General features: G+C 38.2%; 1 protein-coding gene across 3 annotated transcripts in view; it reads right to left on the minus strand.

Moving 5' to 3' along the window:
• The window catches only part of UNC80 (unc-80 homolog, NALCN channel complex subunit), a 247,081-nt gene that overhangs the window by 114,236 nt on the left and 106,127 nt on the right, over positions 1-26,718 (minus strand). For 2 of the 3 annotated variants that reach the window (XM_060015561.1, XM_060015560.1), the window contains exons 24-27: positions 23,959-24,094; positions 14,249-14,382; positions 8,762-8,927; positions 343-443 (exon numbers count right to left, since the gene is read on the minus strand). In XM_060015561.1, the coding sequence (XP_059871544.1) occupies positions 343-443; positions 8,762-8,927; positions 14,249-14,382; positions 23,959-24,094 (537 nt within the window). Of the gene's footprint in view, positions 1-342; positions 444-2,396; positions 2,601-8,761; positions 8,928-14,248; positions 14,383-23,958; positions 24,095-26,718 lie in introns of all 3 variants that reach the window. The other variant, XM_060015559.1, reaches the window with a different exon arrangement.

Here is a 26,718-nt window from a genome sequence, read left to right on the forward strand (position 1 = left end):
GACCTGTATAAAACTATCGTGATGCCTTGCCTTGTGTCACTCAGTCTCTCTTGACCACCAACCTGGCCTGATCCCTCAGGGTTTTCTTCCCTGACTTATACTGACTCACAAGCCAACTATAACAAAGCACCCTTGGTCTTAGATAAGCTTCAAATGAATATAATCCAGCAGAAGACCAATCTTAGTGAGTATCCAGAGGTTCAGCTGAAATAAAAGCCTATAATGTTTCTAATAGGCCGAAATGATGGATGTTTTTAGTACAGTCTTTCATCCTACCTCCACAGATCTTCCCCAATGCCAAAAGAAATTGATCTCAGCGCTCTTTCTGAGATTCCTACTTACATGAAGCCATGACATGTTCCTGTGGTAATTTTCCTCCGTGCTGGCTGTACTCATTCCCTCTGGCTCAATGCTGGGCTCACTTGCACTCCAAGGACTCCCTTCTTCAAAAGAAAAATACCAAGAAAGGTTATACTGTTCTGTCTCCCTGGAGAGCATGTTGCTATGGTATAGTGGTCCATGCTTTTGAATCCTAGGGCAGACTACCATGGCCAATGGGTTACAGGGCATAGCATCGGCTTTAGTGGAGTAATATTAATAGGAGCTGTTCCCTTCACCACCAGCTGAACTGGCAATTACAAAGACATTTATGATCTCTGTTATGGTGGCTTCCATTTTGAGATATGGGAGCAGAGAAAAAGAACAGAGTCAAGTCCTTGAATTGCTGAGATGAGCAAGTTATTGGTTGAGTGTGCCCAAATCCATTCCAGACTGCCCAGACCTCGCAGGTGTAGTTAAGTAGGGACACCAACCAACCTGCAGTGGCCACAAAGGGTGCTGCTACCTCCACTGCTGCTGTGACTACGGCTAGTGCTACTCCTCTTAACACCACCTGGCTTTGCTATCAGAGCTATTTCAAAGATGGGTGGTGCCTTGGAAAGACTAAGGGAATTTGGAAGTAACTGTGCCCAACTGTGGACAACCCTTTGTCCAAACTCGTCTCTGTAGGAAACTGTGAAGGAGACATGTCACAGGAATTCTCTACTTAGTATACTAGATAACAAAGCTTTGTTCTCAAATCTACAAGCTTTTCTGGGTATTTTCTATGACAGAACTATGCTTCTAGCTTGGATAGTTTGACTTAACTGGCTAGGCTACGTTGATCAATTTAAATAATTAATTCAAATAATATTTTCCCCAAAACTAACTGATGATACTCTTACAGCTCAGGCCTGTAACAAAAGATGTCGTAAGGTTTTTTCTATTGTCTCCTTAAAAAAATAAGCTGAATCTTAACTAACGCATAAATTAGCTATTTTCAAAGGCAAGGGTGGGTAGGTGTAGAAACATTTTCTATTTTAAACTCTCCTTGATTAAATATACTCAGCTTCTGTTTCAGCAGGCTAGATTGATAATTTATCCACATTTCCTGACTGACTTCTGAAACAACTTACTTAGAAAGAAGAGTTTTACACTTTGGTTTTCATACGCGACTGAAAGGCAAAGAATATGCACTTCAATTTTTAACCTAACATTTAAATTCTAAGCAGCTGGTGAGTCCTATCGGCAAGCCTGCTTAATCTTTTTCTTGTCTACTAAGATGATGATGAGAGCCCATAGGACTAACACACTTTGGGATTCAGAGTCTCTTTGGGTCCTATAGTGACAATCTACAGCTCTGATTGTATATAAAGCTCATTCTTAGGAGTTTAACATACCTTACTATCATCCCTAATTTATCTTTAGAGCATCCTTTCACAGTAGGCAAGGAGTACACAGAATTATTCTCACTGGGTAGCTGGGGAAAACAAATCCCTGAGAAGTTAAGTGACTTGCTGAAGGTCACTAATTGTTAGATGTAGACAATCTTTCCTTTCTGAAATTTTGGTTGTTTCTACTGGGAAATAGAGGCTTTAGTTTACAGAAGACTTTAAGCCAGCTATTCCCAAGGGAATATCTACATTTTTGCTTTAAAGGTCTTGACCAGAAGAATAAAGGCACAAAGATCTAGATTTCAAAAAAACTGTCCTTGTCATTAAAATGTTTTCTTTCCCTACTGTACACTCCATATGCTCCCTGCTCAAGCTGTGGTCCTTGAACCAGCAGCATCAACTTTACCAGGAAGCTTGTTAAAAGCGTAGAATCTCAGGCTCCCATCCCGGAGATGCTGAATCAGGATCTGCGTTTTAACAAGCTCCCAGCTGACCCTGTGCACAATAAGGCTGGAGCAGCCCTGCTCTGGAGGGCAACATAGCTTATGGACTAAACGAGTACTCTAACCTATGACTCTGCCCTCCATCTACTGATGTATCAGAAAATGGACTTGAGCTGTTTGGGGATTCGGTCTCTGTCTTCCTACCCCCCACGTCCCTGCACAGCCCACTCCTCTATGTTACCTAGGTCAGTGACAGTGTCCCTGCTCTGGGACAGCTGCAGCTTCTCAGCCTCAGACTCTGAGTCCTGCCGTGATAACTTGCTGCTCTTTAAGCTGCCGACCCGGCGAATGCTGGACAAGGAACCCCCCTTCTTCACCTGGAAACTGCGGGTTCCTTTAATCTGGAGCAGGCGGGAACCTCCTATCCTGATCTTCCTGCTGGGAACTGTATTAAAAGAATAAAATAGGGCTTTTTCCCCCTTAGTTCTCCCCAGCCAGCGTTAAAGCCAAGCTCTCCCCAACTTGTCCCTGAACAGCCTCCTCTCTGCTGGCCGGGATGAGCAGCATGTCTGGACAAGGAGCTTCTCCCAAGCCCCAAGTCAGGCGGCTTTGTTAGGTGGGCAGGAGGCTGGGTCCACCACGAAGGGCTGGTGCAGCTTCTTTCTTGGACACACAGCTCATCAGTGCTGGGAACAACCTGCTCTCTCTTTGGCCCAGAATTCACAAGCATGAGCGCGCCCTCGCCACGGAGTCCTCCGGGACCGTTAGTACGTTCACACAGCATCATTGCTTGATTCAGCAGAACCACCAACCATTTGTTTTTGTTTTTCTTTTGAAATGGGACTGACAGACTTATGTGAGTTAGGGAAACCCCTTCATGGAAAATCCCTTCATTTCGGAATACCTCATTAAGAAATAAAAACAAGAAGCGCTTCTCTCTCCAACAGTCAGCAGTGGGTTCCACTCAGCTCCTCAGCAAAGTCACTAAAAGATGTTTGCAGTGGGGTGCTTTGGGTGAACGTGAGTGTGAAATGGTTCCATTTTCAATGCACCTAATGATTTCATAGCATCCTCCTCTCAGTCAAAAGGTTGGGTGAGATCTGAGTCCAAAAGTTGCAACACCCTGAATCAACCTTACAGTCTACGTGAACCAAGAAGAACATGCATTACTCCTCTTTAGTGTTCTGGAAGAAACAGTCATCAGTGAGGAAAATAAAAGCGTAAAAGAAACACGTTCAACTTGAAACCTACATTTTAACCAAAAGCATCCGTATTTCCCATAGTCATATCCACACCTTCTTTTTCTTTTGAGGACTTGGTGTTGTCACACATTGATATGGTAAGGGTGATTTTGAAAGTGTTTAGGGCTTCAAGTGATTATCAGGAAGGGGCTGTTTTTGTAAGGTTTCCTTCTTAAGACATGAACAAGATTTCTTACTAATTATTTAAGGCACAGCTATTAATATTTTAGTGCCAATCAGGAAGATTGCATTTTAGTCTCAAGTTTCTCACTCACAGGAGAGTTAGTCTGTGATAGAACTCATACTGCTCCGTAAAATGTTAATTAGTGCCATTTAAAGGAGCCTAGATTCCTGTTGAATAATGTGAAATGTTTAATCTCTGATTTACTCGTATGACTGAGACAGACTAAAATTGTCACCACTCAGCTGGCAAAGGCTTCATGGAGCTCCGTGAACACATCTGGATAGAATTTCACATCTAGACAGAAATTCTCACAGCACAGTTGAATACATCCCACAAAGACCATAATGCTCTATTTTAGTTATAGCACAAAACTCATCCACTGTATTTTTCAGTGTTATTTTTAGGTATAATTGAGACTTTATGACTTATCTGAAATGCATTTGAAACTGAATATACTTATCATTTTTAATTACTATTAATACAATTTATGTCAAAAGAGATTGGGAAGTAGAGAAAAAGATTAAAGAAATAATTTAAAAATTTTTACAGAGGCACACTTTGGCATTCTTTGCCTGATTTCATGATATTTTTCAGCCTACAAGTACAGCAAAATAACCCCAGATTAATATGACATGAAAAAAAATTTAATTTTGAGAAACTGTTCTATCACCAAAGATAATTGGAGACATTTTATAGCACTGAAAAAAATAATGTTCAGAATTATGGCATTGGTTACAAAGGACATAACATAGTTAGAATTCAGATTTGGTAAAGTACATGAAAGACATCAGTCGAGATTCTACACCACTGAAGTTTAGCCTTTATCTCCATGACAACGAGAACTAGTATGAAAGCAAAACAAATTCATCTGAATTAGATAAAACATCTCTTTTCCCTTTTCTCTTACACCACATATATCCATCAGCAAGTCCTGCTGATTCAACACTTCAAAATAGCGTAGGATTTTGAAAGCCCTGTCACCTATTCCCTAGACTAATATAACTACCAAACTGCTTGCTCTTACCCCCACTCTAACAGCTTGACTCATCTTTTAAATACATAAATCATAAATATAAATATTATATCGCTTTTCTGGTCAAAACCTGACAACAACTCTCAGACACATTTAAATAGAATTAAATTTCTAACCATATCTACAGACCCTATTTATTTGTCCTTTGCCTGACCCTCTCTCCTACCGCTCTTCCCCCAACTCATTCTGTTGCAACCTTGTTGTCCTTTTTGCCCTTCTTCACATGCTCCAAGTTCATTCCTGCATCGGAGCCTTGTTCTCACTGTTGTCTCTGTTTGGAAGACTCTTCTCTCAGTCCTTCACATGACTGGATCCTCAACATCACACAAGTCTCAGCTCAATGTCACTTAGGACTACAATCCTTCCTACTTCAGGTCGCTACCAATTCTCTGACCCTAACTTGTTTTCTTCATACTACTTATCTCTACTTGAAAGTCCAGAATTTAATGTTATTCACTATTAAGTTATTAACTATTAGCTAATATAAACTAAAATACATGTGGGAAATTTTCCCTGTTCATTGCTGTATTCTAGGAACCTGTAATAGCGCCTGGTATACAACAGGTGCTCAGTATATGACTGTTGAGTGATCACACATGTCTCGGTGTCTGTATTCTGGAATGCCAGTCTTAGTTTGTATCTGGAATATGGATAAAATGATCTGACAGATCTTGCTTGGAGATTTTAGGCAGACATTTTTAGTTCTAAGGATTATTTCATGTTAGTTTTCCTTTGTAGAATCCAAATTGTCCTCAAGTTATTTCAAGAACTCACATTTTTAGATGTTATACAAACAGATGGTATGAAATTTTAAATAAAATTTTAATAATCTGAGTTAGCAGGGTCCCTGTGGTCCCCATTTTCACATCAGCTTTAGCATCTGGTATCAGCTTATTGAAAGGATTAAGGAAGATTTAGGAATCTTCAGGAAGTTTCTTGCCAACTGGTAAAGGACATTTTATGAATATGTTCTCATTTTATCTATACTTTTAGTTTTCTGCTCCTAATTTATTAAATAACTTTCATGTAATTATATAGCCATTCTATGAGGAGAAAAATTATTAAGTATTTGTGTGTTTGAATATTAAAGGCAATTTACATAAATGATAATCATGAAATTAAAGTGTTCTTAAAAATTAATCTGAGGTTTTATTTTTTTAAATGGTGTAGAATTTACTCTGCTGAAATTTGACCATGTCAGTATTAGCAATTTTTATTTCAACTACTTTAAATAATAACTAACATAATAATTTTGAATGGGAAAAAATCCCTGTGGGACATGTTTAAAAGATGGGAGTTTCACAGAATCATGGACATAGAGAACAGAATGGTGGTTGCCAAGGGGTAGAGGGTTGGAGGAGGCATGGAGTGGGAGGCTGGGGTTAGCAGATGTAAGCTATTATATATAGAATGGATAAACAACAAAGCCCTACTGTATAGCACAGAGAACTATACTCAATATCCTATAATAAACCATAGTGGAAAAGAATATAAAAAAAGAATGTACATATATGTATAACTGAACCACTTTGCTGTACAGCAGAAATTAACACATTGTAAATTAACTATACTTCAATTAAAAAATATTGATAAAAAAGAAGGATGTTTCTCATCATATGCAGTCATCCTTGTCAGAAGTAGTAGTATTTGAACAAACCTTGACTTGATACCTCTTCATACTCAGAAACTGCTAAAATTTGGCTAATCCTTCCTGCAACATGGCTTCTGTTCACCATAAATTCAACACAATATAATTATTTGCATTTTTTAAATGCTGTGACAACAATCTGATCTTAAAATATTAAAAAATTTTTTTTCAGAATATATCCATTCCTTACAACATTTTAAATATTTAAAATATGTTGTGTTTTCTTTATCTAGGGCTATTTCTTTTTTAAAAAACATATATATATTCTTTTTCAGATTATTTTCCATTATTGGTTATTACAAGATATTGAGTTTCTTCCCTGTGCTATATAGTAGGTCCTTGTTGTTTACCTCTTTTATATATAGTAGTGTGTATATATGAATCCCAAACTCTTAATTTGTCTCTCCCCCCCCACCATCCCCTGTGGTAACCACGTTTGTTTTTCTATGTCTGTGAGTCTATTTCTGCTTTGTAAATAAGTTCATTTGTATCATATTTTAAGATTCCACAAATAAGTGATATCGTATGATATTTGTCTTTCTCTGTCTTCACTTAATATAATCTCTAGGTCCATCTATGTTGCTGCAAAAAGCATTTCATTCTTTTTTATGGCCAAGTAATATTCCATTGTTTGTATATGTATATATATATATACATATGCATATACACACACACACACACCCCACATCTTCTTTATCCATTCATCTGTTGATGAACATTTAGGTTGCTTCCATGTCTTGGCTATTGTAAATAGTGCTGCTATGAACATTGGGGTGCATGTATCTTTTCTAATTAGTTTTCTCCAGATATATGCCCAGGAATGGGATTGCTGAATCACATGGTAATTATTTTTAGTTTTTCAAGGAACCTCCATACTGTTCTTCATAGTTGCTACACCAATTTACATTCCCACCAACAATGTAGGAAGGTTCCTTTTCCTCCACACCCTCTTTGGCATTTATTATTTGTAGACTTTTTAACGATGGCCATTCTGACCAGTGTGAGGTAATACCTCACTGCAGTTTTGATATGCATTTATCTAATAATTAGTGATATTGAGCACCTTTTTATGTGCCTGTTGGCCAAGCCTTCTTTGGAGAAATGTCTATATAAGTCTTCTGTAGGGCTATGTCTTTTGAGAATCATGCATTCCTTAAACTACCAAACATTTATGCAGTCACTGTCTGCAGAAAATATACCAATGGATAAAACTGTCTTTGACTCTTTTTACAAATATGCTGTTTTCTAGTGGAATTCATTAGAAAAACATTGAAGGATAATGAAACTTAAGAAAATAGAAAAATCAAATAGAGAAGTTAACAGTTTAAAGGAGCCTTTAAAGAGCAACTTAAAACTTTGCAATCTGTAACTCATATTTAGGATTTTCTGCATGGATTTTAATCGATATGCTCATGATACAGATTAAAAAAAACAATGGTGACAATTATTTATTGTGTCCTTATTAGGTATCTGGTACTGAGTTTATGTTTTACTTGCAATGTCTCTTTTAAAGCTTTCAACATTCCAATGTGGTAGGTGTTATTAATCTAATTTTACAGGGAAGAAAACTGGCTTAGAAGGTAAGCAACTTGGACAAGGCCACATAACTACTTTATTTCACCATTTTAAGATGCACATTTTTTTACATTTGAACATCTCTGAAATTGAGATTTGGCTTACAACTGATGACATCTTAAGATCACTAGAGCCAGGTGGCAGTTGGGACACATTTGCTATTGCTTGTGTTCATGTGAATATCTAAAGCACCAGCAACAAAATGTACAAAATGGGTGCCAGTGTCTTTTAAGTCCCAGGAACCAAATGATAGTTGGGTGGAGGAGTGGGTGGGATGGTAAGTCAGATGTGTTTGGGAACATTCCTGAAGCAGCGACTGAAGTAGGCTAGCTTCATACAGTTGCACGTTGGCTTGTGTAACTATCACCAATAGCTTTACTTCTTTTACAGATTCATTTAAGAAATGATGTGTTACTAACACAGAGGACATTATCACATATAAAAACACAGACACTGACAATTCTGAGTTGAAAAGTGATTAAGAATTTGATCTCTGAATTGAAGATGGTTTAGAAAACCTTTAACCAGTTTACCTGGCTGCACAAAGAATGATATAGACCGATAATAAAAATCTACATCTAATTACATCTGAAAGTCCTCTTTCAGTAAGAATAAAGCACAAATTAAGTGATAAGAAAGTACTCATAAGAGCTGAATGGGGAGTATTTTTCCTTTCTTATTGGTATATAAGATAATGGTTCATCTTACAACTGATGCCATCTTAGATTCAATGGGATATGGAGAATTGCTGAGCCGGAATTAGAGTCTGACTGCAGAGTCCAACTCCTAACTAGCATGATTGCCTACCTCATTGAGTCAACAACAGTTTTGGACTTCCTTCAGTGCACAATTCTGCAGTTTAGACCCGAGACCAAATACCCCATGAGAAACCCTGAAACGTGAATTAATTTTTGCTTATCCATACCTTTCTTCTCCTCAACACCTGCATCTGATTTGAGGGTGTGGCTACTACTGTGAAGGGAATCTTTTGAGTCTTCATTTTCATCCAGGACACCAGCAAAGCTGATCTTCCTCTCATATCTGTGCCGGTCCAACTCAGGATCCAAACGAAGTCGGCAGCTCTCCAAGTCCTGAAATGTCAGTGAGGAGCACATGGATGCTGGCATCTCCCCAGCACTGCACTGGTCTTCCGGCAAACCTCCCTCCTTTTTTTTTTTTTTTGTTTTTTTTTGCGGTACGCGGGCCTCTCACTGTTGTGGCCTCTCCCGTCGCAGAGCACAGGCTCCGGACGCGCAGGCTCACGGGCCCAGCCGCTCCACGGCATGTGGGATACTCCCGGACCGGGGCACGAACCCGTGTCCCCTGCATCGGCAGGCGGACTCCCAACCACTGCGCCACCAGGGAAGCCCCCTCCCTCCATTTTAAGCTGCACATAACAGCATTTAAACAGCCAAATTTCCCTCTATCTAATGCCAGGTTTAGACTGGGGTCATGAAAATGTCTTCCTTAATCCACAGGTTAAGGATTCAGTCTCACAAGACTGTCCCCACTTCAGACATCAGTTGTAAGGCCAAGTGGTCACCCGTGCTTCTAACCAACTGGTTATAAATTGAAGGTTCCAACAACACCCCTCCTCAGGTTCAATTAATTTGCTAGGGGGGGGCTCATAGAACTCGAGAAATATTTTGCTTACTAGATCACTGGTTTATCATAAAAGGATATAATCAGCAACAGCTAGATGGAAGAAATGCACAGGCCAAGGTATGGGGTGATGGTGCCAAGCTTCCATGCCCTCTTCAAGGGCAGCACACTCCCCAGTCTTCACGTGTTCACCAACCAGAAGCTCTCCAAACCCTGTTCTTTTGGGTCTTTATGGAGGCTTCATTACATAGGCATGATTGATTAAATCGTTGTCACCTGGAGGTGAGGGGGTGGGACTGAAAGTTTCAATTTTCTAATTATTTTGTTGGTTCATCTGGTGACCAGCTGAACCTTAGGTAATCTAGAGGCATTCTACAAGTCACCTCTTAACATAACAAAAGACACCTTGGTCACCCTCCCGACTTAAGAAATTCCAAGGATTTTAGGAGCACTGTGCCAGAAACAGGGATGGAGACCAAACATATATTATCATAAATCACAATATCACACAACAAAAGTAGAAAACAAATACCAAGGTGATGTTGGAGTTAAATCCTTAGGATTAAGTAAAGTTAGCTCTGCAAACTGGTAGGGAAACCAGTTTGGTTTCCTCTTAAGAAACCTCAGGGGTAATGGCCAGAGGTTTAAAACAGGATCATGCGTTGGAGGAATCTCTCACTCTCTCTTAGGAGACTTCATGATCCCAAAACTGAAAATAAGCCTTGGGGAGTTTAAATATTTAGTAGGAGTTTGGCCTGTGAGGCCCCAGTGTAGACATTTGACCTGTTCTGTAAATGGAGACTCGCTCACGCTGAAGATCATAATTAATCACTAATCTATGAAGCGCTTTCAGACTTGATAAATGAAAAAAATATAAAATGCTAACTTTATTTTTATACAGCATTTTTTCTAATTATGACATAATAATCCCTCAGATTCAAGTAGTTTGAAAAACAAAAACTATTTTGAAAAACCCAGTTTGTACCAAGATTAAAATCTTATGCTTTTAACTATTATTAATAAATGAAACTTTAGACTCTACATATCGTTTCTTCTTTTCCCTTTGAATTAAGAGCAGAAGTTATACTTTGGTACTCAGAAAATTATATCACATCTAGAAAAATAAGGAACTACATGGAGTCTATTTAACACTGTCAAAAAGTATTCTAGGAATATAATTGTTTCTCTGAAATTAATCCCTTTTAGGAAAAAAAATAACCTAACTACTTTCCATTTTGGTAGCCAAATTTAATTAGATAAGTTTCTTAGGTGGGACAAAAAGTAATAAAATAACAATTCTGATTATCAAAAGTAGTTCTCTCTTCCAACTTCTTGTATCTACTCGTCAAAATCCTACTTATCTTTCAAAGTTACATTCAAATGTGATCTCATCCAGGAAGGCTCTTCAGATTTTTCCAGTCCCTTCTTTGGCCAACCCTGGCCCTCTGCTCCTTTCTTAAGTGTGTTGTTTATGTGTCGGTTCTCCTGTTACAACATAGTCATCTCTGCATCACCCCCACTCCCACCTCTGCATCCATCACACCACCTTGCTCACAGCCTTACTCTCAAATATTCATCAGTCTACTCTTCATATATGTGAACTGTGCTTTGCTTCTGATTCTTTAACTTTAGGAGCGTTTGGAATCCCGCAGTGTATTATTTATAACCTGACTTGTTAAATCCAGTTGATACAGTTGGTACAGCTTCTAGCACAATCTTGTACAAAAGCATCCAATATGTTGTTTTCCCTAATGAGTGAATATAGATGTACAGAGACTTCCTTACTGCCTTTTACTTTATTATTATGGACTCGTCTTGGCGTTGGATGGGAATTAATTTAATTCCATGTTGCTTGGTCATCAGTTATTGGTTTTACTAATTCAACAGGAGAACATTTTAACAGACCAGCAGTTTTATAGACAAAATTCTCTAAAAAATATTTCTTTGTTTTCAAGTTTGGAAGTTAACAATCAGAGTAAAATTGATTGCTATGCTTTTTATGATAAATATTGTAAAAAGGCTTTTTCCTTTTTTAGATATTATTTGTATGGTTCACAAAAAGAGTGAATAAAAATGCTACCAGAAGTTGTTTTTTTGGGGGGGAAAGCACATTAAGTTGCATCCAGGGATCTATCTGGGAAAGAATTTGTTAAGTTGGTAAAAATATGGTTTTAGCAACATTTTAAACCCTTTTGATATCATTTTTCCTTTTCTCTTACTGTCATTCCCCACCAAACCAGTGAGTGGTCTCCTGCGATTTCCTGACCCTATCAAATTAACCTTTAGTTATTGTATTTTAGGCTCTTTTGCTTTCTCTTCCACACTTTGGATATAACTAGGACTTTTTTTTTTTTTTTTTTTTTTGCAGTACGGGGGCCTCTCACTGTTGTGGCCTCTCCCGTTGTGGAGCGCAGGCTCAGCGGCCATGGCTCACGGGCCCAGCCGCTCCGCGGCACATGGGATCTTCCCGGACCGGGGCACGAACCCGTGTCCCCTGCATCGGCAGGCGGACTCTCAACCACTGCGCCACCAGGGAAGCCCATAACTAGGACTTTTTCAAGCAAACAAATATTTCACAGGGAAATCTCTTTTATCTTGGAAATGGCCTTATGACATTTCTATCAGAAAGACTTTTTCTTGGTAGAAAGTTTATGTTCCCTATCTTCTCCCATCCTCAAATCTCAGATCCCAGGATATTTATAGCTTCTAATGTGATTTTTCTGGCTTATACTTTTATTATTCTGTACATTAGGGTAGCTATTTATTTTTACTGCTGTTAAAAATGTTACTGAATAAAACATCCCAAAGATCTATAAATACTCTTACAGCAAGTGCTTTGTTAAAACTTTAGAATATTTCATTTTGATGGTATTTATGCTTAGCCTCTTAGATTCACCATTTAGTACAATTTCTTAAAAAAATATTTCAAGCATTTATAGTTTCTGTGTTGGTAAAAGTTTTATGATACTGTTTTTTCTACAATAGTTAAAAAAATGTGATTTGAGTTTTCTTTATCATCAACTGTAGTTAGATAGGTTAAACATGAGAAAGCATCTTTCTCATTTATTTTATAAAGGTCACATCCCAGTACAATATATGAACGTATACTTGACAATGAAAATCCTAGCTTAATGAATAAAAGATCTGTGAGACCTAGTTAAAGGCAATGAAAAATTTCCTCTTATTAACTGAATGACTACAGCCTCTGTTTTAGTTTAATTTCTTGGCATTTTCTCCTAGATAGCCAGTTGATTATATAGTCATTTTTAAAAGATTTGATTAATTTTCTTAAAAAATGAAATGTGTTACAATAATAAGGAATATTTAAACTATAGCTTTATAGTGATGAAAGAAAGAACAAAAATAAGTGACTCAAATTTCAAGATTCTTATGTTTTAAAATCATAATAGGTCAAAATGGTGACCGTTAAAAATCTGTAAATTTAAAAGTAGATGTGTTTCTGTGCTTTTATGAAGACTTTGATACAATTAGAATGTTGATAGAATAACACCAACAGAGGCCTACAGATCAGACTTGACTTTAAACTAAACACGTGTTAAGTGGCAGCCTTGATTTGATTTTATAGAACAGTCTCAATATAATAGTGAAGGTGACAATTCAGAAAAATCAATGTTCAGGATAACATGAAATTAAGTAAGGGCAGTAAGAAGAACTCTCTTTTTCAGTATTTAAAGGGTGCAGTTTCACAGGCCACATGTCGGTATGTTTCTCTTGAAAACATATTTTACCTATAAATATTTCCATTTTATGTTTTAGACTGTGAGGAAACAGGCTGTCCAGACATTGGAAAATCAGAGTTACAGGCACTGCTCAGGAATACCAGAGCACTGACTTTTTTGTCCCGTTCCCTCCCCTACCTGCCCTCTGGAACTAGGTTATGGCCTTGTTCATGCTGAGTTTGGTCAAAAAAGCAGGAGAGCTGGTGGATTGTAAAATCCACCTAAATGGAACCACACAGATTGTTAGTGTACCAACTGTTCTGGTTGAATAGTGTAAATCTGTGTAAAGGGGGAAAGAAGAGAATTTGGTTCCTCAGCTCTAGTTGGATAATGCCTATGACAAAAGAACCACCGGAAACTTGGTGCCTGTTAGGGAACAAAGGGCCAAGGAAAATGGGCTCTGAGGTGTGCCTCTGTCCCAAATGCTCTGTGATGACTCCTGGCTCTTGTTAGAATTTGTATCCTAAGTTAAATAAATCAGACCCTGATGGTACAGGGGTGTGTGTGTATGTGTGTGTGCCTGTGTGTGTCTGTGTGTTTCCATGCGCGCGTGCGTGTGTGCATGCACACATGTTCTTTCTCTGCCTATCTGTATCCACAAGAAATACTGCAGAAATAAAATATATGTTCAGAGGCATTTACATGCTAAAGACTTGAGTCTTTTCGCCCTTAGTTTAAATGAGAAAATTCATTGGAGGCACATGAATTTATGAGTTGTTAGTATGAAAAAAAAATCTATCAGTGATTCCTGGAAAATGCTGGCCATTAAACTCGTAGTTTGCAGACTAAAGGAACCTGGAGGTTCTCAGACATTCCTAGGTTAACTGACAGTGATCAATCAAACATCTTACCCAGTGGTACCATCTTTAGTGATTTCAAGGTCAATTTTAGTTCTTTTTTTTTTAATAGATAAAAGAGATTTTCTTTTTATATATGAAAATCCCTTGGTTGAATTTTTAAACTATGTGATACATTTGGTCATTTGGTATTTGAGGAAACTGTGAATACTCAAAGTCTAGCCACATGGTTGGACTCTCCAAGTAGCCTCATTATTAATATGTTTTACGTACCATCAGAGGCTCAGTGCGTGGTCTGGGCAGGCAAGAAAAGGTCTCTCGCAGGAAGGTGGTAATCTCCAGGAGAAGCTGGCATGCTGCCATCTTCAAGGCAAAGGGGCAGCCACATTTAGAGGGGTTCACAGTACCTATGGAATGAAAGAGTTCTTTTACAAGCAAACAAACCAATAAAAAATAGAGAGGCACAGTTTGATGGACATAGCTACACATGTGTAAAATCAAATTGCATATGAGAATGTTACCTATACATGTCCAAAATGAAACTGCAAATGAGGATGTTTCCTATATACGTTCAATTTACCTGGTCCCTTTAGCATAATCTATGCATTACAATACACCTCTCTTTTTCTCCATTTTGCAATTCTATAATGAATGCCTCAGTATTAAAATGTCAATCAATAAGAATTAAATTATTCTCCTCAAGGCATCATAGAGTAACAAAATGCAGCTCCACTAGACTGGAAAGCCTTTTAATTAAAACAGAAACAGAAAGCAGTCCTGCCAGATTTTCATATCGTTATTCAATCAGATTTAGACAAGGTACAGAGCCATGAACTAGATTTGGAACTACAAAAATCCTGTCAGCTCACTTTGTGAAAGACGTCTGTCTTGATGTTCTTAGAGCAGTGAAGTTGTTTCAGCTTTAGCCCAGATGTGTTTCTGTAGCATAAACTAGGATTACTTACTTGGTCACCTCTATTATACTGTTTATACAAGTTAGCCTGTCATATTAAGGAACAGCTACACTAGAATACGCAAATATTCTCCTTTGCTTTGAAGAACACCAGTCTTTGAATAAGTAAAACATTGCATCCACCATAGACCAACAAATGGATTTTGCTCTAAAGGCAGATAATGGCCAAGGTGACACCAGAGACTTTTAAATCCTCAGGCATAGGTCTCAGATACACGACATCACAAATCATGGAGAAATATATTGATTACTTATCAGTGTTCAGAAAAGAAGACCAAAGTCATGCCTCTCATAAAAGAAACAAAATAGTTATCTATTTCCAATGACTCAACTTATCACCAATCATTATATCATTACATATTAACCTTCCTAAAAATATCTCTAAAATACTTCCTGTGTATTTGGCTTTCTTAATTGAATATAATATATAATTCATGGTTTATATTGATAGTAGGTAGAATTATGGTCTTTCTGAAGATATCTGGCTATTTCTTCTCCATGAAAACCATTATATTTTCTACAGAGGTACTATGTGGCTGGGAACATTGCCTCTTATTAAGAATGAAAACAACAAACTCCTCTAGAATTTCCAGACTGATACTTACTTATACCATAATTATTTTTAAAATGCAAAATAAGCTATGTATTGACTTGAAAGTGGAACTAAAGCAGACATTCCAATCTTATATTCAGTGGAGGCTACATGACTCTAGAAATTGCCTAGATTGCAACTGTTTTTAAAAAATAATTGAACACTAGATATTTAGTATAAACTTCCAGATCTGTCCTTGCAATCCTGAGGATATCATTTAGATTCTTCTGGTCAGTCCTGTAGACCATGAGCTTGGTTTTAGTCCAGGCTCTCTCATAACTGTCATCTGAAATATTGTTATAATGAACGAGTATTGACTTATAAATAACCTCACCAAAAAACTAATATACCATGCATATCATATTGGCCAATGATACTTATGTGGTCTCATGGAGATGTGAGATCATTTTGGCCTATGAAGATACATCCATCTAAGGTTGCTTTGGCTCTTCTCTGTTCTGAAGGACCCCTAGGAGATCCAGGGCAGTTTGGGGATATCTCCTGGCAGGCTTAAACTAGGTTCTGTGACTTCTGGATAATCTTCAAGTCCTCTTACAAATCAGACCCAATACTATGAGTCATTCTAGGATAGCCTAGACTCTTATGAACTTGAGGGAATCTTTGGGGCCAACTTCCATCATTACACTAAAAGACTAATGTCAGAATTTGGTATTTTGTCAACAGCTAAGTCAAGAAGATTTCTCTGATTTGATATGGGCTGAGGAAGAACAAAATGATGAAAAAATGCAAAAAAAATATTACTGGTATTAAAGTGGAAAAGAAGACAATATGTTTTCTGTTATTATTATATAGTTCTGTCCAATATTATATTCTAGCCATCCTTTTACATTTCATGCCTATAAGGATGAAGTAGGTTTGGCATCACTTAACTAAGGACAATCCATAAGACATCATCAGGGAGTCTGAACTTGAAACCACTAAGAAAGGTCAAAAGGTAGAGGCTTCAATGTCTTCATCAGATAACAATATTAATTCCAAAACTGTCCTGACATTTGATATTCCATAAAAGGCAGTGGTACACATACACACAAGCTTATATGGTATAGAACACACATATGCACAAAATGGTGCTGAGAAGGAGGTTCAGGAATCTCTTCATCTCTATTCGTCTATGATGGGACTCAATTACACTTTTAATAAATAAGTACAATACATCAAACATTCACAGTTGTAATAATCTGAATCTTAATATTTTAATTTCATGTTAAATATTATAATATACTCTGATTAAATATTTTAGCGATTTGAGAAGCTTTTCACGTTTAATTTTATTCGCTCTACCACTTTTTAACGTTTATTTATTTACTTATTTATTTATTTTAACATCTTTATTGGAGTATAATTGCTTTACAATGGTGTGTTAGTTTCTGCTTTATAACAAAGTGAATCAGCTATACATATACATATATCCCCATATCTCCTCCCTCTTGTGTCTCCCTCCCACCCTCCCTATCCCACACCTCTAGGTGGTCACAAAGCACCGAGCTGATCTCCCTGTGCCATGAGGCTGCTTCCCACTAGCTATCTGTTTAACATTTGGTAGTGTATATATGTCCATGCCACTCTCTCACTTCATACCAGTTTACACTTCCCCCCACCCCGTGACCTCAAGTCCATTCTCTACATCTGCGTATTTATTCCTATCCTGCCCCACGTTCTTCAGAATATTTTTTTTTTTTAGATTCCATATATATGTGTTAACATATGGTATTTGTTTTTCTCTTTCTGACTTACTTCACTCTGTATGATAGACTCCAGGTCCATCCACCTCACTACAAATAACTCAATTTCGTTTCTTTTTATGGCTGAGTAATATTCCATTGTATATATGTGCCACATCTTCTTTATCCATTCATCTGTTGATGGACATTTAGGTTGCTTCCATGTCCTGGTTATTGTAAATAGAGCTGCAATGAACACTGTCGTACATGACTCTTTTGGAATTATGGTTTTCTCAGGATATATGCCCCGTAGTGGCATTGCTGGGTCCTATGGTAGTTCTATTTTTAGTTTTTTAAGGAACCTCCATATTGTTCTCTATACTGGTTGTATCAATTTACATTCCCACCAACAGTGCAAGAGGGTTCCCTTTTCCCCACACCCTCTCCAGCATTTATTGTCCATAGATTTTTTGATGAGGCCATTCTGACTGGTGTAAGGTGATACCTCATTGTAGTTTTGGTTTGCTTTTCTCTAATGATTAGTGATGTTGAGCATCCTTTCATGTGTTTGCTGGCAATCTGTATATCTTCTTTGGAGAAATGTCTGTTTAGATCCTCTGCCCATTTTTGGATACAGTTGTTTGTTTTTTGGATATAGAGCTGCATGAACTGTTTCTAAATTTTGGAGATTAGTCCTTTGTCAGTTCCTTCATTTGCAAATATTTTCTCCCATTATGAGGGTTGTCTTTTCATCTTCTTCATGGTTTCCTTTGCTGTGCAAAAGCTTTTAAGTTTCATGAGGTCCCATTTGTTTTTGTTTTTATTTCCATTTCTCTAGGAGGTGGGTCAAAAAGGATCTTGCTGTGATTTATGTCATAGAGTGTTCTGCCTAAATTTTCCTCTAAGAGTTTGATAGTGTCTGGCCTTACATTTAGGTCTTTAATCCATTTTGTGTTTACTTTTGTGTATGGTGTTACGGAGTATTCCAATTTCATTCTTTTAAATGTAGCTGTCCAGTTTTCCCAGCACCACTTATTGAAGAGGCTGTCCTTTCTCCACAGTATGTTCTTGCCTCCCTTGTCGTAAATTAGATGACAATATGTGCGTGGGTTTATCTCTAGGCATTCTATCCTGTACCATTGATCTATATTTCTGTTTTTGTGCCAGTACCATACTGTCTTGATTACTGTAGCTTTGTGGTATAGTTTGAAGTCAGGGAGCCTGATTCTTCCAACTCCGTTTTTCTTTCTCAAGGTTGCTTTGGCTATTCAGGGTCTTTTGTGTTTCCATACGAATTGTAAAATTTTTTGTTCTAATTCTGTGAAGAATGCCATTGGTAGTTGGACAGGGATTGCCTTGAATCTGTAGATTGCTTTGGGTAGTATAATCATTTTTCAAAATGTTGATTCTTCCAATCCAAGAACATGGTATATCTCTCCATCTGTTGGTATCATCTTTAATTTCTTTCATCAGTGCCTTATAGTTCTCTGCATACAGGTCTTTGGTCTCCTTAGGTAGGTTTATTCTTAGATATTTTATTCTATTAGTTGCAGTGGTAAATGGGAGTGTTTCCTTCATTTCTCTTTCAGATTTTTCATCATTAGTATACAGGAATGCAAGACATTTCTGTGCATTAATTTTGTTTGCTGCTAGTTTACCAAATTCCTTGATTAGTTCTAGCAGTTTTCTGTTGGCATCTTTAGGATTCTCTATGTATAGTATCATGTCATCTGCAAACAGTGACAGCTTTACTTCTTTTCTGATTTGGATTCCTTTTATTTCTTCTTCTCTTCTGATTGCTGTGGCTAAAACTTCCTAAATGATGTTGAATAATAGTGGTGAGAGTGGACAACCTTGTCTTGTTCCTGATCTTACAGGAAATTGTTTCAGTTTTTCACCATTGAGAATGATGTTGACAGTGGGTTTGTTATTTATGGCCTTTATTATATTGAGTTAAGTTTCCTCTATGCCTACTTTCTGGAGGGGTTTTATCATAAATGGGTGTTGAATTTTGTTGAAAGCTTTTTCTGCATCTATTGAGATGATCATCTGGTTTTTCTCCTTCAAGTTGTTAATATGGTATATCACATTAATTGATTTGAGTATATTGAAGAATCCTTGTATTCCTGGGATAAAACCCACTTGATCATGGTGTATTACCGTTTTAATGTGCTGTTGGATTCTGTTTGCTAGTATTTTGTTGAGGATTTTTGCATCTATGTTCATCAGAGATATTGGTCTGTAGTTTTATTTCTTTGTGACATCTTTGTCTGGTTTTGATATCAGGGTGATGGTGGCCTCATTGAACGAGCTTGGGAGTGTTTCTCCCTTTGCTATATTTTGGAAGAGTTTGAGAAGAATAGGTGTTATCTCTTCTATAAAAGTTTGACAGAATTCGCCTGACAAGCCATCTGATCCTGGGCTTTTGTTTCTTGGAAGATTTTTAATCATAGTCTCAATTTCAGTGCTTGTGATTGGTCTGTTTATATTTTCTATTTCTTCCTGCTTCAGTCATGGAAGGTTGTGCTTTTCTAAGAATTTGTCCATTTCTTCCAGGTTGTCCATTTTATTGGCATATCGTTGCTTGTAGTAACCTGTCATGATCCTTTGTATTTCTGCAGTGTCAGTTGTTACTTCTTTTTCATTTCTAATTCTGTATGAATTTGAGTCTTCTCCCTTTTTTCTTGATGAATCTGGCTAATGGTTTATCAATTTTGTTTATCTTCTCAAAGAACCAGCTTTTAGTTTTACTGATCTTTGCTATCATTTCCTTCATTTATTTCTGATCTGATCTTTATGATTTCTTTCCTTCTGCTAACTTTGGGGGTTTTTTGCTCTTCTTTCTCTAATTGCTTAAGTGTAAGGTTAGGTTGTTTATTTGAGATGTTTTCTGTTTCTTGAAGTAGGACTGTATTACTATAAACCTCCCTCTTAGAACTGCTTTTGCTGCATCCCATAGGCTTTGGGTCATCGTGTTTTCATTGTCATTTGCTTCTACGTATTTTTTGATTTCCTCTTTGATTTCTTCAGTAATCTCTTCATTATTAAGTAGTGTATTGTTTGGCCTCCATGTGTTTGTATTTTTTACAGATTTTTTCCTGTAATTGACATCTAGTCTAACAGTGTTGTGGTCAGAAAAGATATGTGATACGATTTCAGTTTTCTTATATTTACCAAGGCTTGCTTTGTGATCCAACATATGCTCTATCCTGGAGAATGTTCCATAAGTACTTGAGAAGAAAGTGTATTCTGTTGTTTTTGGATGGAATGTCCTATAAATATCAATTAAGTCCATCTTGTTTAATGTATCATTTAAAGCTTGTTTTTCCTTACTTATTTTCATTTTGGATGATCCGTCCATTGGTGAAAATGCGGTGTTAAAGTCCCCTAATATGATTATGTTACTGTCAGTTTCCCCTTTTGATGGCTGTTAGCATTTGCCTTATGTATTGAGGTGCTCATATTTTGGCTGCATAAGTATTTACAATTGTTATATCTTCTTCTTGGATTGATACCTTGATCATTATGTAGTGTCCTCCTTTGTCTTTTGTAATAGTCTTTATTTTAAAGTCTATTTTGTCTGATATGAGAATTGCTCCTCCAGCTTTCTTTTGATTTCCAGTTGCATGGAATACCTTTTTCCATCCCCTCACTTTCAGTCTGTATGTGTCCCTAGGTCTGAAGTGGGTCTCTTGTAGACAGCATATATATGGGTCTTGTTTTTGTATCCATTCAGCCAGTCTGAATCTTTTGGTTGGAGAATTTAATCCATTTACATTTAAGGTAGTTATCAATATGTATGTTCCTATTACAATTTTCTTAATTATTTTGCATTTCTTAGGTAGGTCTTTTCCTTCTCTTGTGTTTCCAGCCTAGAAAAGTTCCTTTAGCATTTGTTGTAAAGCTGGTTTGGTGGTGCTACATTCTCTTAGCTTTTCTTGTCTGTAAAGGTTTTAATTTCTCTGTCAAAACTGAATGAGATCCTTGCTGGGTAATCTTGGCTGTAGGTTTTTTCCTTTCATCACATTAAATATGTCCTGTCACTCCATTCTGGCTTGCAGAGTTTCTGCTGAAAGATCAGCTGTTAACCTTATGGGGATTCCCTTGTATGTATTTTGTTGTTTTTCCCTTGCTGCTTTTAATGTTTTCTTTGTATTTAATTTTTAATAGTTTGATTAATATGTGTCTTGGCATGTTTCTCCTTGGATTTATCCTGTATGGGACTCTCTGCACTTCCTGGACTTGAGTGACTATTTTCTTTCCCATATTGTGGAAGTTTTCAACTATAATTTCTTCAAAGATTTTCTCAGTCCCTTTCTGTTTCTCTTCTGCGACCTCTATAATTCGAATGTTGTTGCATTTAATGTTGTCCCAGAGGTCTCTGAGACTGTCCTCAATTCTTTTCATTCTTTTATCTTTATTCTGCTCTGCAGTAGTTATTTCCACTATTTTATCTTCCAGTTCACTTATCCATTCTTCTGCTTCAGTTATTCTGCTATCGATTCCTTCTGGAGAATTTTTAATTCATTTATTGTGTTGTTCATCATTGTTTGTTTGCTCTTTAGTTCTTCTAGTTCCTTGTTAAACGTTTCTTGTATTTTCTCCATTCTATTTCCAAGATTCTGGATCATCTTTACTATCATTACTCTGAATTCTTTTTCAGGTAGACTGTCTATTTCCTCTTCTTTTTTTTGGTCTGGTGGGTTTTTACCTTGCTCCTTCATCTGCTGTGTGTTTCTCTGTCTTCTCATTTTGCCTAACTTACTGTGTTTGGGGTCTCCTTTTCACAGGCTGCAGGTTCATATTTCCCGTTATTTTTGGTGTCTGCCCCCATTGCCTAAGGTTGCTTCACTGTGTTGTGTAGGCTTCCTGGTGGAGGGGCTAGGGCCTCTGTTCTGTTGGCTGAGGCTGCATTGTCTTTCTGGTGGGCAGGTCTGTGTCCAGTGGTTTGTTTTGGGGTGTCTGAGACCTTATTATGATTTAAGGCAGACTCTCTGCTAATGGGTGGGGTTGTGTTCCTGTCTTGCTAGTTGTTTGGCATATGGGGTCCAGCACCATAGCTTGCTGGTTGTTGAGTGGAGTTGGGTCTTCACATTTAGACGGAGATCTCTGGGAGAACTTTCACTGTTTGATATTATGTGGAGCCGGGAGGTCTCTTGTGGACCAATGTCCTGAACTTTATTCAGGTATTTCAGAGTTGCAGGGTACATCAAGTTGATTGTGGAGATTTAATTCACTGCTCCTGAGGCTGCACAGAGAAATTTCCCTTTCTCTTCTTTGTTCGCACAGCTCCTGGGGTTCAGCTTTGGATTTGACCCTGCCTCTGCCTGTAGCTCGCCTGAGGACAACTGTTCTTCGCTCAGACAGGACAGGGTTAATGTACCAGCTGATTATGGGGCTCTGGCTCACTCAGGCAAGGGGGAGGGTGGGGTATGGAATGCAGGGTGAGCCTGCAGCGGCTGAGGCTGATATGACATTGCAACAGCCTGAGGCACACCGTATGTTCTCCCAGAGAAGTTGTCCTGTATCACAGGACCCTGGCAGGGGTGGGCTGTACAGGCTCCCAGGAGGGGAGATGTGGATAGTGACCTATGCTTGCACACAGGCTTCTTGGTGGCTGCAGCAGCAGCGTTAGTGTTTCATGCCTGTCTCTGGGGTCCACGCTGATAGCCATGGCTCATGCCCATCTCTGGAGCTCATTTAGGCGGTGCTCTGAATCCCCTCTCCTCGTGCACCCCAAAATAATGGTGTCTTGTTTCTTAGGCAGTTCCAGACTTTTCCCCAGACTCCCTCCCGGCTAGCCGTGGTGCACTAGCCCCCTTCAGGCTGTGTTCACACAGCCAACCCCAGTCCTCTCCCTCGGATCTGGCCTCCAAAACCCAAGCCTCAGCTCCCAGCTCCCACCCATACCAGTGGGTGAGCAGACAAGCCTCTCAGGCTGGTGAGTGCTGGTCGGCACTGATCCTCTGTGGAGGAATCTCTCTGCTTTGCCCTCTGCACCCCTGTTGCTGTGGTCTCCTCTGTGGGTCTGAAGCTTTCCCCCCCACCCACCCCTAACTCCACCAGTGAAGGGGCTTCCTAGTGTGTGGAAACTTTTCCTCCTTCACAGATCCCTCCCAGAGGGGCAGGTCCCATCCCTATTCTTTTGTCTCTCTTTTTTCTTTTTTCTTCTGCCCTACCCAGGTATGTGGGGAGTTTCTTGCCTTTTGGGAGGTATGAGGTCTTCTGCCAGCGTTCAGTAGGTGTTCTATAGGAGTTGCTCCACATGTAGATGTATTTCTGATGTATTTGTGGGGAGGAAGGTGATCTCCACGTCTTACTCCTCCGCCATCTTGAAGGTCTCCCTCAGGTCTAACCCTTTTTTAAAACTCCAAGAGCAGTAATAAAATACAAACCCTGACCAGCCCTCTTCTGGGGCAGCACAACTATGTTTTCTCAAGTAGGCCTAAAACTGATCTTCGTATTTACAATATTAAGAGTCAGAGACTTCAAAGCAGTGAGTTTTCCATATTGCCAACTCTTTGCCCTGTCTACAGTCTTCTCCTTCTGGTTCCTGCTCTCTCTTTGTGTGGCTTTATGCACATGCTCACATCCATGCAGAGGGAATAGGGGAGAAGGTGCAGTGGGAGACATGGGAAGGTGGTAAGAATGTGAAAGAGGAAAGAGAAATATTACGTGCTCCTAAAGCAGAGGTTCTTACAAGCAGGGGTTCTTGTAGTAAAGGGAGTCTCCTTACTGTCATCTAAAAAGTCTTCCTCATCATCCTCCTTTCTCAGTCTCCTCTTGGTCTCCTCATCATAAATGAGACCCAGCAGGTTGGCTGGGCTCTCACTTTCCCCATGGCACAGCTCATTCAATCGGACGCCAATTGCCTACCATGAAGAGAAGAAGAATGAAACAGCATGAGATACGTCAGACTGTAAAATAGGCTCTCACATTACAGAGGTCACCAGCAACCAATCAATGGGAATGATTTTCAGCATAAGCCTCCTCTGTCTGCCACAGTGTTGTTACCACCATGTTTCATTTCCCAATGTGGGAACCCAGAGAGGGAAGGCACTGATGCTATCTCTAAGGTCACTGTGTCTAAAGACTTTCAGGAAATGGAATGGCATTTTTTATTCTCATACAAAACATTTTCTGAAAATATTTCTAATTCCTCAAAGGTCATCTATTTTATAGGTTTCACATAAGGGAGTATGCGGTTGATTTTGTTGTTGTTGTTTGTCAGGTTTTTTTGTTTGTTTTGTTTTGCAATTGTTTCTAATGAAGGATTTTGCTGCAGTAAAAAATAAGAAGTCACAGTTCTTCAGACTGTTTCTGATTATGCTATTTTATGATAAAGGCACTATCATGCTAATGAGCTTGGAGATTGGCATGAATTCTGGAACTGCAATTTTATTTGTATCTGTCATCATATATGCAATCAATGACTTTCTTATAGACTTTGTTACCCCCCCCCATGATACACTATGAATGAGAAAGAAATATTATTCTTTTGATAGTGTACCCAACATCAACATTAGAAATATGATTTTTAGTAAGTCAGCACATGGGCAATACTGGCTCTTACAAGGTATTCATAAAACCAGTACTTACTATCTGTTCTTCTGAATCATCATGTAGTATTGTCTGATTTACCAAAAGGAATTTTCCAAATGAAAAGACAAAATATGCTACCTCTATCTAATTCCTTTTACATTCCAATGACAAACTGTATGCAACAAAAGAGGAGATGCATGCTTAAGAAAGAGAGTCAAAAAGCTAAAATGAACACTGAACATAGAATTTGACAGTTTGGTTACTCTGTGCATTAATACGAACAAAATTCCTGCTACTTTTCTTTTTTCTTCCTATATTATCCTTTTCAAATATTTAGAAAAGTTACTACATTCTGGGCATGCAAGAGATTAGATTCACTACTGGAAACTGACAAAGATATGTCCAGAACACTAAATAAAAACACAAGTTGTTTGAACGTCTTGGCTATCTGAAAACAAAGGGGTCTGCTTAAACTCTGGAATTAAGTGGGGAGTAACAAAAACCACAAAAAGGAGAAAGAAAGCAGTGTAGAAAAATATCACAGCATCCTAAAATTTTAGCTGCTAACCTGAGAAGTTTTAAGCAAACAAAACAAAACATAAAAGCAAAAACCACCACCTCAACAAAAAGCCTTGTCCCGATGCTACTCTTTTGGAAATCCTCTCTAAGGAAGGAGATGTGGAATTATGAGTCTGGAGTGGAGCCAGCAGATTTAATAGTGAGATTCACAGGGGAAAAAAAAATCTACATCGATCCTCCCAGGATGCTGAAACCAAGCAATTTAAGTTAAACCCACAGTTCATAAAGCTTAAAAGGTTGCTCAAAAAATGAACTTGTCTGGGATAATACTAAATACCTAAATAATAATTTAGAGCTCTCTGTCTCTTCTAAGACCAGAAAAGTGCCTTGGGAACATGTTTATTCCTTTTTCATTCATCAAATATTTATTAGGTGAGGTAATTGGTTACGTATTAAGTAAAAATAAAGTTGAATAAATTGTTATAGTACATCAGTATCTTTGTTTAATGTGCCCTAGTAGATTATAAACCTTCATAAAGAAGGATCATTGTTTGGCACTTAGGAAAGTTAGGTTGAAAGACTTGCTCTAGGTTGCTCAGCAACCTTGAACTCGGAGTCAAATAGGGTATCTGACTCTATGTCTTGCTCTTTACTTCATGGAGCTTACAGTCTATTGGGGTGGTAATAACATACCAAAAAAGCAGTCGTGTAAAAGACTGAAAGCACTTTATTTATTGGAATATGGAGAAATCGGATTCATCTCAGAGGATCACACAAAGTTTCATTCCTGTAGATTCTGAAGAATTGCTGTGTAGGCTAATGGGGAAGGGGAAAAGTGGATATTCCGGATGGAGAGTTTCAAAAGATCCATATTCAGGGAAATGCACTGACATGTTCAGAGACTGACAAATAAGCCAATTGGTTGAAGCACAATTCTGTGAGAGGAAATAATGTGCCTGAGGGCTTGCTGGACTTCATTTTGCATTCTGAAGAAGGATGAAAGGTACTTTCTGAGTGGGGGAGAACCTTATCACTCATTCGAGGAACACTGTGACAGCTGCCTAACAATGCACAGAAAAATCATATACCCTGCTTGCAAGAATTAATATAATAACATTATTATTGAACACCTCTTAGGTGCAAAGCATTGAGATAAATGTTCTTTAGATACATTAGCTCATTTGCCTTGATCATCCATAATCTTGGTGTGATTTGAACAAAGGTTGTGGCGAGAGCAGCAATGCCAGGCTAAGCAATTTGGGTTTTATCCCAAGGGAAAAGGAGGGCCACTGAAGCACTATAATGTGATTTGCATTTTAGCCTAATCACTCTGACAGCAGTTTGAAGAATGAATTGGAGGGAGCAAGTCTGGAGGCTGGAAGATAAGTACGAATGTTCTGCTTTTAGATGAGCTACGCCAAAGGGAGATGATTTT

This window comes from Delphinus delphis, chromosome 7 (assembly GCF_949987515.2).
Source record: "Delphinus delphis chromosome 7, mDelDel1.2, whole genome shotgun sequence".
Taxonomy (NCBI): domain Eukaryota; kingdom Metazoa; phylum Chordata; class Mammalia; order Artiodactyla; family Delphinidae; genus Delphinus; species Delphinus delphis.